The sequence below is a fragment of the Drepanopeziza brunnea genome (assembly GCF_022702325.1).
Source record: "Drepanopeziza brunnea f. sp. 'multigermtubi' strain 214-2 chromosome Unknown ctg1, whole genome shotgun sequence".
Lineage (NCBI taxonomy): Eukaryota > Fungi > Ascomycota > Leotiomycetes > Helotiales > Drepanopezizaceae > Drepanopeziza > Drepanopeziza brunnea.
The window spans coordinates 4,375,741-4,391,803 of record NW_027094064.1 but is presented as its reverse complement, the minus strand read 5'-3'; the positions used below and the strand labels follow the sequence as shown (position 1 = coordinate 4,391,803).

Genomic DNA, 16,063 nt, shown 5'->3' with positions numbered 1-16,063 from the left:
CAATTTGCGCTTCCCATACCGTCGGCAATCGCACGATCCTGCTTGAGCAAGCGCATTTCCAGACAAACGACACCGAAGCACATTGTCCACATCTCTGATTCAAATTTAAGCATCTACCGAGTTGCTCTCCACCACGCCCTAGTCATGCCAGCGAAGCGCAAGCACGAGCAGTTTGACCCAAACAAGTCCGACTCGAATGATACCGACTTCGACCCTGGCGAAGCGAGAAGTTCGCCCAAGAAATCTCGAAAAACCTCCTCGAAGCGCCATGCAGGTGGCGGTGTATCCAAGAAGAAGAACACAAAGCGATCAAAATACAAGGGCTCCGACGTCACAGATGACGATGTTGAGGATAGCTTGTTAGAAGAAGATTCATTTTCAGAAGACGATGAGGACGAGGAGGAGGTGGAAATGAACGAGAAAACTGGTCGTGCGGTTCGAAAGGCTACCAGGAAGACGGTCAACTACGAGGAAGACAGCAAGAGTGATATCACAGATAATATTGGAGACACGCTCTCGGAGTCGGATGACGAACCCAGGAAGAAACCCCAAAGCAAGCGGCGAAAGATTGTTGAAGAAGAGCCGGAGGAAGGAATCGAGGATTCCGGCGACGAGCCTGTGAAAAAGCTTCCCAAAGAAAAGGCCCCGTCGAAGATTATAAAGCTAAAATTTGGGACCTCTCGAGGCACACCTCTAGCTTCATTAACTCGCACCAGCAGGGCTACTAGTGCTGCACGCACACGCGGAAGAGGAAGCACAGAACCAAGATCCGCCGGACTCACGCGTCAAACCAGGGCACAAACAGAAGAGGGGGACGAACAAATATCCTTGTCAGCATCCGGAAATCACATTATCCGCGAAGGTCACAGCCCTGAACCCATAAATCGGAGAACTCGAGGTTCCAAGGGTTTGAAACAGCCAGCTTCGACGATCAAAGAGGAAATTCACGAGACCAGCTCTCACGAACAGGAAGGTGTAGCAACCACCACCATGGCGACCGAAATTGCCGGGACTGATGAACAAGACGAAGCTGACGCGGTCATGGAGCAAGACAATGTGGACGAGCTTGCCAACGACGAACCTCAAGCCGAACCTGTAGCTCCTACCGAGGAGGACGAAGACCAGGAAGACGATATGCCCGTTACTCGTACAGGTCGTGCCCGGGGCTCGCGTGCTGGTCTTGCTAATTCGTCTCCCGTTGAGACAGTCGAGGAGGCTACAACAGAACGACCAGAAGGGGGAACTCGACGTTTGACCCGTGGATCCAAGTCGAAAAAAAGAAAGAACGGAGCGGAGGCGAGCAGCGACTTTGAACCTGAAGATGACCCTGCAGAGGACGAGCTTTCGGCGTCCGACGCCTCCCCTAGGAAAGCAAAGAAAGATGATGGATCCGACTCAGGCTCTGGTCGAAGAGGAAGGCGTGGTGGCCAAACGAAATCAAAGTCCAACTCTCGGAGACGGGGTAGTTCCGCGTCTGAAGTTGATGAGCCGATTGACGTTGATGAGATTGACGAGGAATTGGCAGAGCTTACTAAATCGAAGAAGAGGCGAGTAACCAGGGCAGCGTCCGAAATTGAGTACGCGGCCCGTCCGGGCCGGGCCCGAAAGCAAGTGGACTATAGCATAAAACCCATGGACCAGATCTACGCTGCCGACGAGGATGGCGCTGAAACTGCTCCATCCCCTACAAGAAGAGTGAAAGGCGGTCGTAGTGGTGCCAGTCAACCTTGGGAGCGAAATCTTTACACTACATTTGGGCCGTTCGGAGGCGGGGGTGGTCCAGTCCCGGTCATTGGTGGACCCTGGGGAACAGGAGCTGCTGGCGGTGTTGATTCAGACAGCAGTGACGACGAAACGATACAGAGACCTTCTGGGGTTGGAGGCAATGTGGGTATGACTCCAACTTCTGCATTCCCTCCGGGACTACTTCCGGGACTTGGTCAGACGAACAACGCGGACGCTATGGCGCATGGGACCCCAGCAAACCTTGGAAAGGTCAAGAGCCAAAAGGCTTTGGCGGATGCTGACCCTCTTGGTGTTGACCAAAACGTCGACTTCAGCAAGATTGGCGGTCTGGAAGGGCATATCGACCAGCTCAAAGAAATGGTCCAGATGCCTCTTCTGTATCCCGAGCTTTTCCTGAAATTCCATGTCACTCCGCCTCGAGGCGTCTTGTTCCACGGGCCTCCCGGTACTGGAAAGACCCTTCTCGCGAGAGCTCTTGCAGCAAGTGTTGGGGCTGGTGGGCGAAAGATCACTTTCTACATGCGCAAAGGAGCCGATGCGCTGAGTAAGTGGGTTGGCGAAGCCGAAAGACAACTACGGCTCTTGTTTGAGGAAGCTAGAAAGACCCAGCCAAGTATCATCTTCTTTGATGAGATCGATGGACTTGCGCCTGTGCGATCGAGTAAGCAAGAACAAATCCATGCATCAATAGTGTCTACTCTGCTGGCTCTGATGGATGGTATGGACGGTCGAGGTCAGGTTATTGTTATTGGTGCTACCAATCGACCTGATAACATCGACCCTGCTCTGAGAAGACCTGGACGCTTCGACAGAGAGTTTTACTTTCCTCTCCCTGACATTGAGGCCCGAAAGTCGATTCTCAACATTCATACCAAGGACTGGGGTATCGACGACAAGTTCAAAACTTCGTTGGCTCATGTCACCAAAGGCTATGGAGGTGCCGATCTTCGTGCTTTGTGCACAGAAGCAGCCCTGAATGCTATCCAGCGTACTTACCCCCAGATATACTCTTCCAATGAGAAACTCTTGGTGGATCAGGACAAGATCAAGGTCACTGCCAAAGATTTCATGCTTTCTGTCAAGAAAATGATTCCATCCTCCGAGCGATCAACCTCCTCCGGCGCAGCACCGCTGCCCAAAGCTATTGAGCCACTTCTTCGACATCAACTCAAGGAGATCGAGCAGATTCTGGATGGATTGATTCCCATCAAGAAGAAGACCACCGCTCTACAAGAAGCAATGTTCGAACAATATGAGGATGAAGATCACGGATTTGGACGAGAGACCCTGCAGCAAGATTTCGAGAAGTCGCGCGTATTCCGCCCAAGACTCCTCATCAGTGGTCAACCTGGCATGGGCCAGTCATATATTGGTGGTGGTATCTTGAACCATTTCGAAGGACTTCATGTGCAGAGTTTTGACCTCCCTACCATTTTCAGCGATTCCGCGAGAGTAAGTTGTTGCCGCTCGGCCGTGTTCCACCCTTGCTGACTCGGTGAACAGTCCCCGGAAGCTGCAATCGTTCAACTGTTCGCAGAAGTGAAGCGACACAAGCCCAGCGTTATCTACTTACCGGGAGTTGATACCTGGTACGCAACTGTCGGCCCTGCTGTCATAACCACATTCCTTGGTATGCTGCGCGCCATCCCGCCTACCGACCCTGTACTCGTACTCGGTATCACGGACAACACTATAGAAAAACTCGATCCACTCATGCTGCAAAATCTTTTCGGCTTTTCCAAAAAAAATCGATACGTCATCGAGCGTCCGTCAAGAGTAAGTGCTGTGGTGCCCCATCTTGTGCTGGTCGAGCTGACAAGGCCTAGGAATCTCGAATCGAGTTTTTCTCCACGATTGCGGGCTATGTGAGAAAGGCACCGAAGGACTTCCCGGACCCATTGAACCGTAAGAAGAGAAAGTTGGAAGTCTTGCAGATAGCTCCGCCGCCCCCGCCAAAGGTTCCGACCAAAGACGAAATCAAAGCCCTAAAGAAAAGAGACCACCAGCTTTTGAACCTGTTGAAAGTTCAGATCCAACCCATCATGGACCAGATTCACAGAAAGTACAAGAAATTTCGAACGCCTGTCATCCCGCAAAGTGCAATCCAGTATCTATATGACGAGAAGGATCCCGATTGGGTCCGCCCAGATATTCCTCAATTACGACCCTATGAGCTGGCCACAGACAAAGACGGCGTTCAGGGGCTTCGTGAAACTTCAACTGGCACGTTCTACTACAACTTGGAGACCACGACTATTGAAGAGCGTTTGTCCAACGGCTTTTATGCGCGCCCGAAGGACTTTCTGGCGGATATCAGATCCCTGGCCAAAGACGCGAAGCATATTGGGGACAAGGAGCGGGCACTAAAGGCAAACGAGCTGCTTGCTAATGTGGAAGTCGACATAGCTAACATTGAGCTCTCGCCAGCCTTTGCAGACTGCGAGAACGTATATCATCGACAGTTGGAAAGAGCGAAAGAGCGGGAAGAAAAGCACAAGAAGCGAGCTGCTGCTGCGGCGGCGGCGGCGGCTGCAGACAATGGCTTCAACTCGACCGTACAGTCGGATATTTTTGGGCCTGGACCAACCTCGGTGGAACTTTCCAGACCTCCAATACACGGCGAGCCGATGCCGGGACAACGACCGACGATATTCACTCCTGTCCGCGGCTCCAGTGGCTTGTCGAATGGTTTCTCGGCTACCTCGGGACCCTTCCATGGCTACAATGGATCCTCGGGACCTCCTCATAATGTTCATATGGGAGGGACAGATGAAGCCTCGCATATACAATTCCCAGACCATCCAAGCATGACTAGTGGGCCACCTCGACGCAACACGCAGGTCTCCCAACGCTCTATCTTTCATGAGATCTCTCAGGGCACATCGCCTGCCGATATTGTCAATTACGCTTCGACAACCACTTCAGGAAAGAAAACGTCGGAGGGTTGGAGCACTCAAGCTACGAATGGGCTTGGCAACAACAATTCCTCCAGCCCAGTCGTAGGAACCGTGGCCGACTCTGACTTACCAGATACCCAGCGTAACACGCAAGGCGACACTAGCAGCAGCGAAGAATGGCTTCACTCTCAAGCTCACGCCATGCACCGTGGACATCTCGGCCCAAATCCACTGTCCCAGACGCCCAGTTCTGGGAGTCAGCCCTCTCAGACCCCTGCAGTGCCAGCCTTCAACTCGGGACCCCGCATGCCTGTCTCCCGGTCTCATCCTCAGAATATCGCCAATCTCCTCAACGACTCGCCTACTGGGCCGACATCCTCGCAAGGGTCGTCCCAGAAAGACATGATCTTCAGTGAGAAGTTCGTTGAGGAGCTCCACGAGCGACTGGTAGCGGGATCGAGCGGATGCTCAATTGAGCAGCTGGAGCAGATTAATAGGGAGTTGATGGACACGCTGTGGAGGATGCGGGGCGAGTATAATCGCGACATTGTTGTGACCGAGTTGTCTCTTGTGTTCAACGAAACGATTACAGATATGGAGGAAATGCAAAAAGTTTTGGACGCGAGTCAGCCAGATAGTCAGCGGTAGTTAGTACGGTTGTGAGGTTGCAAATTTTTGAACATCAAAGAGGAGTATAGGAGTGGATTTGGTTGATTTACTTTTCTGGGGGGAAGGGGGAGCGCGGGGGGGGGGGAATGACTAGTACATTGCAGTTGCAGCGCACGGGGTAGTGCGAGGAGAGCAGAAAGGGGACATTATCTGATTGCATAAATGATTGGTAATAGATGTCTTCTTTACTCTTTGACTGTATTTCGTGCTTGTTTATTTGTTATACCTACTCCATGTAACTTCGATACTAGTTTGCGAATGTTGGGCAAGTGAAAAAAAACACCTCTCCATGTAGGAAAGAAACACGGCCTCGAATCCATCTTGCAATGCTTTGCAAGACTACCGGTCAATAGATCTTGAAGCACCCGAGCCCTGGGGAAACAAGGGACAAGGAACGGGTAGCGACGGGTGGCGATGGGTGGCGATGGATAGAGTAGCAGCAGAAGGCGGGTGGACGTGATGACACCACAATGACACCACATTCGACGACCAAAAAAGCGATCATCATGACACATACCATCGGAGAGAGAGTCCGTATTTGTCTTTCTATCCATCCGACCAGCCAGCCATCCATCCATCCATCCAGTTATCTAGCTATCCAGCCATGATCGACGATCATTCAGTAGATACGTGCGATAGGAGTAGTTTAAAACCTTTTTTTTTTCTTTATTTATTATTATTAGTAATGTGGCAAAGAGGGAGAGTAGAGACAGAGGGGGCGGCATTTCCCCCCGCACCTCACCTACCTACCTACCTACCTCCCCACCTACCCACCTCCCCATCCCAGAAAGAAAAAGAAAAAGAAAAAAAGAAAAAAAAAAGATGAAGCTCCAGAGCCAGCCAGCCAGAGAGAGGACAAACACCGGCCAAAAATATATATATATATATATATACAAAGATATATATCATACATACTCAGACAAATAAAAAATGAAACGCACACACAATCGGGGATTGAGCCCGACCCGAGACTCGAACTCGGAGCCTTGAGGTTTTTTTCAGTGGATTGTTCATCCCTTTTGCTAAGTTCCTTAGTAAAAGCCACACGCTCTAACCATTGAGCTAGCCGGGCTGCGCTCGCGTGCTTGCTGCTTGCTGCGAGCGAGGATGCTTGATGGGTGAGGTGGGGGGTGTTAGGGGTTATGATGGAGGTGGGGAAATGGGGAGGCGGGTGCCGGGGGGAGTCACGGGACGGGGGGCAGGTGAGTGGGTGAGTGAGTGAGTGCGCTACGGTAGGGACATTCATTGAAATATGGTCAGGAGTTCTTCGGTGTGGATTTGGAAAGGAGGGGGGCGAGGAGAAGAAAAAAAAAAAAAAAAAAAAAAAAAAAAAAAAGGATTCTTTTTAATATATCTATCTATATATATATATAATTGTTTTCTCTGCTCCCGTACTTATTGAAGAGCGCTGTACGCTGTACGCTGTACGCTGAAGCTAGCTAGCTAGCTGGCTATATCCCCCTCCCCCCCCCTTCCCCCCCCCTTCTCTTCTCTTCTCTTCCCCATCCATAGAATACCCGATGGACAATTCACGACACAACACAACACAACACGACACAACAAAACACAACACTGCAAAGGCGGAAGAAATTTTCCCTGTCACGCCTTCATTTTTACCCCTCTCTTTCTTTCCCCGTCTGTCATATGATTGATTGGTCTTGGAATGACAACCCAATAACCAGAGATCCTTTCTTTATATTCGATATATTCCTCTTCATGGTCATATCATGTCATACATATATACATACATACATACGTACACATCTACCAAGTCCGAGTCCGAGTCCAAGTCCATTCTGCAATAGATCCTGATATCCTCTGGATGAGCAGCGCTAGTTGATGACATCTCCCCAGCTACTTCTGCTTCTGCTTCTACTTCTGCTCCTGGCCCGTAATCTGGCCGCACCACACCCGTTCATCCCCTCCTCGGCTCCTGCATTCGTCATCCTCGCTTCCGTCGTCGACGGTGGCTTCTCTCCTCGCGAAGCCCGATATGCAGGCTTTGATGCGACTGACATTTCTCTGTATGCGATGGCTCATATCTGAGATTCCAGTCGAGCTTCGTAACGAAGACGATTTCCATATCTACCTCTCCTTTCGCGTTAGCCCGTTGCACAAATTGTGGTATCGGCGGTGGGAAGTACATCACTGTATGATGATAGCAGCTCTAGATCCGAGCATTAACAAACCATCGGGATCATGCAGGACTCTACTCCATCCGCCAGACAGAGCGCCACAACAGACAGGATATTAAGCTTTTCCTGTGCAGTGATGGTTCGATCTTCGTGCTGGATGCTGAATTGACGCTGGCCCTTGAGAGGGATTCAGATACCTGACCTCCAATATCCCATAGTGCCGAGATCATATCGTAAATCCCGATTCCCTTCTGTGGTATCAGGTCGCAAGGAATCGTACAACCCATTCAATGCCTCGGTGGAGTTTCAATGACAGCTGGCATAAGCAGAAGCAGCATGCCATTTCCCCGACGGGAATATGATTCCCTGATTGGTGTTGAACTTTGATGCTTTTGCTTTTCACGCAAGTATAAATCTGTACTTCGTTAGTATCTTGACCAGCCTCCAAATTACCGAAAGACTTGCATGTGGATGTCCATCTGAATCTGTACCTGTCGCCAGTCGAATTTCCTACCATACTGGTGTTGTCTCTTCCACAAGACTTCGAGCAAGTCAAGCGCGCGATCAGGGTGCTATGATCTGTCAGCCGTAGCTCGTGTATATGAGGCGGTGTACACACATAAATGCTAGACGCTATATCCGCCTTGAGCTTCTGCCGGATCAACTCTTCCGCTACTTCGTCATTGAAAATAGCAATCCCAGCCATGAACAATCCCCAGTAGAGCCCCATTTCCAGGCCGTACCCTCTCGGCATCTCATTCGCAATCTCCAGAATATCAATAACTGCCTCGATGACCTCGGGCTTCTGAGGTTGCAGGCCTTCCGGGTCAAGGATATGGTTCAGGTAGATTATGCATCCATCCATACACGATTTGGTGCTGGAAAATGCCTCCTCCTCCAAGGTTTCAGGGACCGTCAGCTTGCGAGGTCTAGCTTGCGTCCTCCAGGCATTACTCTGGTCCCGTAAAGCAGGAGGGCACTGTTGCCACCACGCGAAGAGATCGCGGCGGATTTCCGCCGCCTGGCTCACGATGTTCTCCGGCTGCTGGCCTCCAAGATCGCTCATTGACTGAGCCGACAGACGTGAGAGCTTAGCCATAAACACCATCAGCTCGTGGAAGAGGTTGGTCATGACGTTGCCATCGTCGTAATATGGCCAGCGCCGGCGGTTGGAGTTTGAAGTCGGATCCTGGTCGGGGCCGTCCTCGAGCCAGTAGTTGCCCTGGATGAGGGGACCGCCACCAGACGACAGTGATCCGGAGATGTCGAGTAAAGAGAAAAATCGGGTCAGGTAGTCACTGGCTTTTGGACCCCCCCTATATAAAATCAGGTCTCGTGCTCCTTGAAGGTGTTCAAGCCAGAGAGAGTTGTCGGACTGACATATCTATACGCTTCTGATTAACGGCATCTTTGGGGACCATGAAGATGAAGACAAACTTACTTCATAGACGCACAATAGCAGGCAAGCGCCTAGCGTCGAATCCGAGCGGGCGACGACGGGATCCGAGAGGGTGGCATTCAGTTCCCTCAGGGCCAGAGCGTAGCTATTCGCAGCAGTAATGAGATGCTGGGGTTGACCTCGCGACAGGTGCGAGGCAGCAACCGCAGTCATCGAGTGCAGCAACGCGGGTGACGAGCTCGCTAGGGGGATCAAGTCTTCCTGAAACGGGTTACCCTCATTGTCGTTCGAGTAAGCTAGGAATCGACAACAGAAAGTGATAAAATGGTGCATATACGACACAGTATGGCGGTTGAGGTTTGGGAACTCCACCACGAAGTTCTGGCCAGACAGCGAGCTGAGTTGGAGGCTCGGCTCGGCCGAGGTCGATGTCGCTATCGATATCGACGCCGAGCCTGCTGGCTGAGGCCGGTGACAGGGAGCGAGCTGGAGGTCATCGCCACTCCAGATACACTCTCTCTGGAGCCTCGTGCAGCGCTCACAGACGGGCTTCACCTCGTCGCATTTGACCTTTCTTTTCCGGCATGTCAGGCATCCTGTGCTTGTTGGTGAGCATGCGGCGCCGCCGGGGAGGGACGACGGGTAGACAGTTGGACCGATCACTCACCTGTCCGGGTCCTGGGGACAGGTGCTTTGATTCCCATGCCCGGGGCCATTGTCCTTTCAGGGGCCGAGAGCGCTGCGGCATTCGAGCGCGGGTCTGGAGCAAACGACGGGCTTGGGGGGAGGCGCTGGCGCTGGCACTGGCGCTGGCGATAGCGATAGCGATAGCGATAGCGATTGGCGATGGCGACGGCGATGGCGGCGGTCACAGTAATGCTGATGAATGGCCTTCTGCTCTGGGAGACGGGTGGGTGTAACGTAGGCGGGTAGCCGACGAATATCACGTTTTGCAGAAGGTTTCGGCGGTGGTGGTGATGATGAGATGAGGCTCCGCTCGGTATTCACGGAGCAAATGAGCCACAGCGGGGCAAAAGTTCGGGAAGCAGGCATGAAAAGTGTAGATACGATTAGTATGTATAGGTATTTCGTACCATTATATTTATATGGATATTCTACCGCGTATCTCAAGTCCGGTTACAAGACGGTCTGTCTCGCTACAGTATACGGACATGAATGAGCACGCAACAGCAGTTCCCTTCCCACATACTTGTACATATTAAAGTTCGATGATGCAGCGTCTGATATCATAGGAAAAGTATCATCGGCAGTTCGGCCAACCCCCCAAACTTAGATTCCGCCGAGTCTGTATTGATGCGTAACGAAGGTTTCAGGTGGAGCGCGCAAGGCCTTACTCCGTACGGACTTAAGAGGTCAATCTGCTTACTTATCATCCGGGGACCTACGGAGATAAGGGAGGGAAGTAGGTGCATGCAGCATTTGCAGCATTTTCGTTGCTTTTTTGACATGTTTGACATGTTTGACGTGTTTGACGTGTTTGACATGTTTGACATGTTTGACATGTTTGACATGATAAAGAATTGATCCCCCTGGCACGGACAGGCGAGACTTTCTGCTGCGCCTGTGTATTTGTAGGTAGTCCATACGTAGTACGAGTCCCCGAGTCCCCGGAGTCCCCAAGTCCCCGAGTCCAGAAACCAAAAAAGAGGAACAATCATGGGACAAGGCTTTTGAAATTTAAATCATGGAACAAAGCTTTTTAACTTCAAATCGTGGCATGTTTGCCAGCGACCTTCTCATTCACCTTCCTCAGATCCGCCGCCTCTCTCGTGAGATATTCGGCACACTCCTTGCGACTGGTGACTTCGTCAATGAAGAATATCCCAACGAACGGTACCAGAATCAGCGACGTGGCCCACGGAAACGCCGTCCACTGGTTACCATGCACATCCACAATGGCACTACTGACAATCGGCCCAATCCACGCCGACCCCTTCGAGACGATGCCCAGCAAGCTGAAAAACATGTACTCTCTCCCTCGCGGTACCAGCTCCGCCATGAAGGCCTGGCCGTACGAAAACTGCGGTCCCAGAGTGAACCCGTACGTGGCGTTGAACGCCCAGAACTCCCACGCGTTGTGATAGCCTAATCGGTCGCTCCAGATGCCTATCATGCCCCAGCCGGACGCGATCACGCAGCCAGCATTGGTGATCTGCAGCACAGTTTTCGTGCGCAGCTTGAAGTATCTCTGGATATGGTATGCGGCAAAGACGCCAGTTCCGGCAGACCCGCCTTGCACCATGATCAGGTAAGTGTTTGAGATGGCGGAGTATTTGAGCACGTGGGTTTGGGCGATGGAGATGAGGGTGAGTGTGGTGCTGAGGCCGTCTGCGAGCAGGAAGAAGGCGACGAAGTAGAAGAATGTCTGCTTCAGCTTCCATAATTGCTTAACCGTGAACCAGGTCTGCTTGAATCCGAATGTGAGATAGTTGTCCCCGGCGGGGAGCTTGGGCCCGGGTCGCTTCTGCTCCAAGATGAACCAGGGGACAGCGAGGATGATCCAGAAGCCGGTGCAAACGGCCACCGAGACGGAGTATCCCCAATTGTTCTTTGCGGTCGAGTCGTCCGCCCCAATGCCGAAGAGGGTAGCGAGAGTCAGGGCGGTGCAGACTGTGAAGCCAATGTTGTTCCAGAAGTAGCTCATGTTCATTATCTTGGAGCGGCTCATGGAGCATGTGCGCTCGAATTGGTCTTCGGTGATTTTACCATTGAGGAGTTCCTCTCTCGCTCCTCGGACCTCAGGGAGATCGTGGGCTATCTTAGGGAAGATGGCATTGAAGAAGATGTAAGAGGCCCAGAAGGTCACACCTGGCCTTGTCAGTTCGGTGCTTAGAAGGGCCGGCAGAGGACCTTACCACTGATCATATACAATGCCATAGCAGTCCGCCATTTCGACGCAGTGTGGACGCCCAAGAACCCCAACTCGAAGGCCCAAGTCAGTAGTGAGAAGACTCTCACGACCCATGGGTTCCAGTTGCCAAAATCAGCCAAACTTCCAACGCCGATGAAGACGAGCGCTTGGGAGAGAAAGGTGAGCCCGGATGCGATCAGGACAACGGACGTATACGACTTGTGTTTGTTTCCACCACCCCACCATACATGGCAGGGTGCTGTCGTATCAACATCGCAGGAGACGCTACCGAGTGGGAGAATATTGGGATTGAAGCCGGCTTGCTGGGTCAAGTTCTGGAAGAGCAGATTGGAGCTGAGGAAGTCAGAAGTGATCCGGATCCCAGAAGACTGCATGTGCAGTTAAAGGAGCGTACTATTGGAAGGAGCCAATCCCATTGTTCCCGGCGTAGTAACAGTAATAGGAATAGACCTCTCTCGCCGTGGCGGGTGCACCCACTGGCGATTTAGAGTCCAGATCTGGTTCTCGAAACTCGTGAGACACTCCCGGGTCGCTGTTAGATCCTGGTCCAACCATAGATCCGAATGTTGTGAACATGTCAACATGGTCCAACTCGCACTCGAGTGGGTATGCTTCATGCTCAGTCATAACTCTCGTCTTCTTTAGGGGGTTGAAATAGAGTTCGACGGAAACTCCATAAGTCCTCTCTCGTACAGCTGCGGTCGGTAGAGCGCTAGTCGTATAAGTGGCGCTGACTCCCTTGAAGACCAAGAAGCTGGTTCCTGGGACCACCGGACTCGACTCGAGAGCGGGTTCTTTCGACCCAAGGCGATAGATGCTGGATGCTCGCAGGATGCTGGCCGGGCAAGTGGGACAGGAAGGGAGGGGGGGGGGGGGGATATGCAGGAGACTGCAGATGGATTGCAGATGCGATCGATAGTACTTGAAGTAGTAAAAATTTGTTTGCAGGGCAGTCGGCCGGGGACACTGGTGGAGGGCTATCCGAGAGTCAAGACGCCATATTTATCGGCCACTGGCCCGCCCATGTCCGGTCTATTGCATCGGTTGTACTTAGTACTTACAGAGTAATAGTACTCCGTACGTTGTAATAAGAGTGGAACCATGGATTACCTGCGGGTTGTAGTAGTACTACTACTTTACCTATGCGTTGGCCGAGCTTTGTAGGCACCGACGCGATAACCACTGATCGTTGCCCGGTGCAAATACCAGTCCGTTCCCCCAACACCACTAGGTAGAAGGGCGATTCGAAGAACCGAAGAGCTATTGTCAACAAAAAGAAAATGCTTCTCATACTGTACTCTGCATGTATCATTGACAGCTTCATTCTTGGGGATTCAAACCGAGTCCACGGGCGACCGGAGAAGAGGGAGGGAGGGGTGGATCGCAATCAGACAGAAAGTTAAGCTATAAGGTTTGTCAAGGATACTACGTACTACGTACCACGGTACAGGCCTAAGTATTACCCCTCGAGGGTGCCTTAAAAGTTTAGTTTCCACTTTAAAACCCCTGTTTTCCCTACCCTCGAGGGGTAATACTTACGCCTGCGACGTAGTAGATGTGTTTGTTTATTCATTCCCCATGAAGCTAGGCCATCTTAGGCCCTTAGCCCAATACAGGCATGTAACCGTTATCTGTCGTGCTTTTTTTTTGCTCGGAGCTCATCACTTGAATTGTGTCTATCCTTATACTCTGTATATGAGTTGGTCTCTCGGGACTGCGTGCTCAATAATGGGTTGACGTACCTATTGGTTGTACTATCCTACTAAGGAAGAACGTGTCGGCAAATCTTCTCTCGCTAGAGCGGGAGACCTCCAAATTAGCTAATCCATTCAACACAACTGTCTTAAGAGAGATGCTTGCACAGTGTATGGTCTCTCGGTACGAATGATACTTACTGAACAGAGATCACGACGAGACAATAGAGGAGCAAAGAGTGTGTATGCCTGCGAGAGAAGCTGGAGGGTCTGCCAAACTGGACCACGATATTATTTTGATCGATTCCAGGTACGCAAAGATACAGAGTGGGTATAAGTACATGGGGTGCAGCGTATAATTGGGGCCTTGATCCTCACGATTTGGTTGCGGAGCCGCCAGCCGTCCACCTCTGCCGATGGCCATCCTCCGTTGATCACTCCTCCTCCTCCGATCTCAGGGAGAGAACCCGGGCAACTTCAGCTTCCCGCACTTCCGTCCAAACGTGTCAGAGAGACATTCATCTGGGTCTGGTTGGTGGCCTATCGGCTGGCCTCCTGACGAAGTCTTCACGGGACTTTCAAAGAACTTCTTCTTATTGCAATCTTTCTCACCGCTAAAATCGGGGTGTCCAAATGGACAATCCCGACGCGGGGATAACCTGCAGTCGAGATGTAAGCTTCGTATATCGGATTGTCTCTTACAATCACTAGGGGTAACGCAAAAGAGATGAGGCTTTGCATCGAGACATCGAGGCGGGTATGCTAGGCAGTAGTAACAGAGGACGCCTTGAACTGGAAGATATGGCAGGGTTACTTACGGTCCAGCTGGAGCTGGTGCGGCGAGAGCCGTGGCCATGAAGGCCGCAACGACTGCGATGGAGAACTTCATTGTGCCGAGTTCGGGAGGTTTGGCTTGAAGGTGCAAAGGGGATGTTTTCCGTGATAGATACAATGAATCTTTCAGGAACACGTGGGGGGTGGGGGGGATGCAGGTATTCTTTATACTTTTTCAACTAGCTGTATCTGGGTTTGTACAGTACTTAAATTGCTGTAGGAATACCTACTACAACTACCTTCCGCTATGGAAGAGAAAATCGATATACTCTCCCTGAGTTGACGGCAGCCCCAGTCTTATAGCCCCGTGATTCACAGAACGGCAGCTTTTACGTGGCTAGGAGTGAAAAAGCCTTGTCGATTCTACTGCACAGACTGATCAGATCCCCCCGATTCTGTCAGGCCCGTGTCGAAAATCATACTAAATATATAAATATGGAGTCCAATCTCCCGTTTTCGAGCGTTGCAATCTCTTTTCCCCGGGTCAACAAGAGTAAGGGATTGTCACTAATACTCCTACAATCACAATCTGGATCCTGTGCACGGAATTCGACGGACGGTAAGTTCATCCTCTGGTCTTTGCCGCCGGGAATCCCATGTGGAAAGCGAGTTACAACACGTGAGTTCGTCCAATACCGGTACCGTACCGTACTTCCTACGTACTACGTAGTTGTACTTGTACGTAGTACTTATCTGATCATCTGGAGTTGTCCGTAGAGCTACCGGTACCGGTGATCGAAGGTCGTCGGCTTTAAGACGGGAAGGATGAGATGGAGGCCCACCTACGCGAGCCGACGATCCGTGAATTCTTCCACAGTAAAAGTAAGCCTCTTGCTTCTTCAAAGTCTGGAGTACCGGTGACAGATCTGCCCTTTGGATTATGCCTCCAACATATCGAAGTGACATCCACTGCGAGTATGGCCTTTGAATCTCGCACAATCTGGTCAAAAAGGTACAAATGTCCCCAACAGATCGCTACTGGTCAGAGGCGAAAAGGCAAGAGGAGCGCACTGATACGGATATTACCCAAGATACGGTATGGCCCCATTATGAACAAGGAATTGAAAGCTCATATGACGAAAGCAAAAGCATTTAAGTGTAAGGACCAACCGGCCGAGAAGAAAAGGCCGGTGTGTTGCACCACCTCCTTCAGGAATGAAACCAGCACGGCAGCAGTAAGTGCAGAAGCAGCATCAATCTCTGCTGATAACAAATCGGAAATGGGCCTTCAAAAGAGACACTCTGAGCGTTTGGAACAGGATCAGGGCGCCAATCCTTCTTCGAGGCTTGCACAGCCAGCATGCAGTAAACAGGTCCGTACCAGAGACAGAGGGCGGGTAACAACAGATCGCGGTCGCGAAAGTTCTGGCCGTGATCACTGCGCCTCGGTTTTTCAACCACTTGGTAGCAGTGGTCATGACCACCGGCACGAGAAGAGACATAATATACTCTAAGGGTGGACGAAATCAAAGCGTTGAAGCTTAGATCAAGAGTTTTGTCTCCGTGCTGATTACAAGTGACTATTCAACAGAGCCAGCCATACAGATAATAATTATGAAGTTGAGAATCAAACGGAGCCCTTTGACCGTGAAACAAGCAATAATCCGTATCAAACATTTTGAAATCGGGAGTGCGCTCGTGCGTGCTCCTCTGCGACATCTGATACAGAATCACATTATGATAACAGACAATCGCAGACTCATATGATACCATTTGGGGTAGGTAGCTATGCAAAAGATACAATTCTATTGGAAAGTCTCTATAATGCGCTATCTATAATATGATGTGATGTGATG

General features: G+C 51.2%; 6 protein-coding genes across 6 annotated transcripts; 2 read left to right on the top strand and 4 right to left on the bottom strand.

The window, feature by feature from the left end:
- Nucleotides 1-144: 144 nt before the first annotated feature.
- Nucleotides 145-5,291, top strand: L3040_000825 (uncharacterized protein; the record flags this gene model as incomplete). The annotated part of the gene is made up of 3 exons (XM_066155327.1): nucleotides 145-3,198; nucleotides 3,250-3,522; nucleotides 3,573-5,291. The coding sequence occupies 3 exons, from the start codon at nucleotides 145-147 to the stop codon at nucleotides 5,289-5,291; spliced, it is 5,046 nt and encodes a 1,681-aa protein (XP_066013357.1).
- A 1,893-nt stretch (nucleotides 5,292-7,184) lies between these two features.
- L3040_000824 (uncharacterized protein) lies at nucleotides 7,185-7,677 on the bottom strand (the record flags this gene model as incomplete). The annotated part of the gene is made up of 3 exons (XM_066155326.1): nucleotides 7,185-7,397; nucleotides 7,457-7,479; nucleotides 7,650-7,677. The coding sequence occupies 3 exons, from the start codon at nucleotides 7,675-7,677 to the stop codon at nucleotides 7,185-7,187; spliced, it is 264 nt and encodes an 87-aa protein (XP_066013356.1).
- A 169-nt stretch (nucleotides 7,678-7,846) lies between these two features.
- Nucleotides 7,847-9,562, bottom strand: L3040_000823 (uncharacterized protein; the record flags this gene model as incomplete). The annotated part of the gene is made up of 5 exons (XM_066155325.1): nucleotides 7,847-7,862; nucleotides 7,913-8,019; nucleotides 8,067-8,831; nucleotides 8,889-9,442; nucleotides 9,514-9,562. 5 exons carry the CDS (start codon nucleotides 9,560-9,562, stop codon nucleotides 7,847-7,849), a joined length of 1,491 nt encoding a protein of 496 aa, XP_066013355.1.
- A 1,010-nt stretch (nucleotides 9,563-10,572) lies between these two features.
- L3040_000822 (uncharacterized protein) lies at nucleotides 10,573-12,366 on the bottom strand (the record flags this gene model as incomplete). The annotated part of the gene is made up of 3 exons (XM_007288081.2): nucleotides 10,573-11,675; nucleotides 11,723-12,072; nucleotides 12,134-12,366. The coding sequence occupies 3 exons, from the start codon at nucleotides 12,364-12,366 to the stop codon at nucleotides 10,573-10,575; spliced, it is 1,686 nt and encodes a 561-aa protein (XP_007288143.2).
- A 1,521-nt stretch (nucleotides 12,367-13,887) lies between these two features.
- L3040_000821 (uncharacterized protein) lies at nucleotides 13,888-14,322 on the bottom strand (the record flags this gene model as incomplete). Its single annotated transcript, XM_066155324.1, has 2 exons — nucleotides 13,888-14,092; nucleotides 14,252-14,322. 2 exons carry the CDS (start codon nucleotides 14,320-14,322, stop codon nucleotides 13,888-13,890), a joined length of 276 nt encoding a protein of 91 aa, XP_066013354.1.
- A 903-nt stretch (nucleotides 14,323-15,225) lies between these two features.
- L3040_000820 (uncharacterized protein) lies at nucleotides 15,226-15,608 on the top strand (the record flags this gene model as incomplete). The annotated part of the gene is made up of 3 exons (XM_066155323.1): nucleotides 15,226-15,303; nucleotides 15,351-15,442; nucleotides 15,527-15,608. The coding sequence occupies 3 exons, from the start codon at nucleotides 15,226-15,228 to the stop codon at nucleotides 15,606-15,608; spliced, it is 252 nt and encodes an 83-aa protein (XP_066013353.1).
- Between the last annotated feature and the right edge of the window lie 455 nt (nucleotides 15,609-16,063).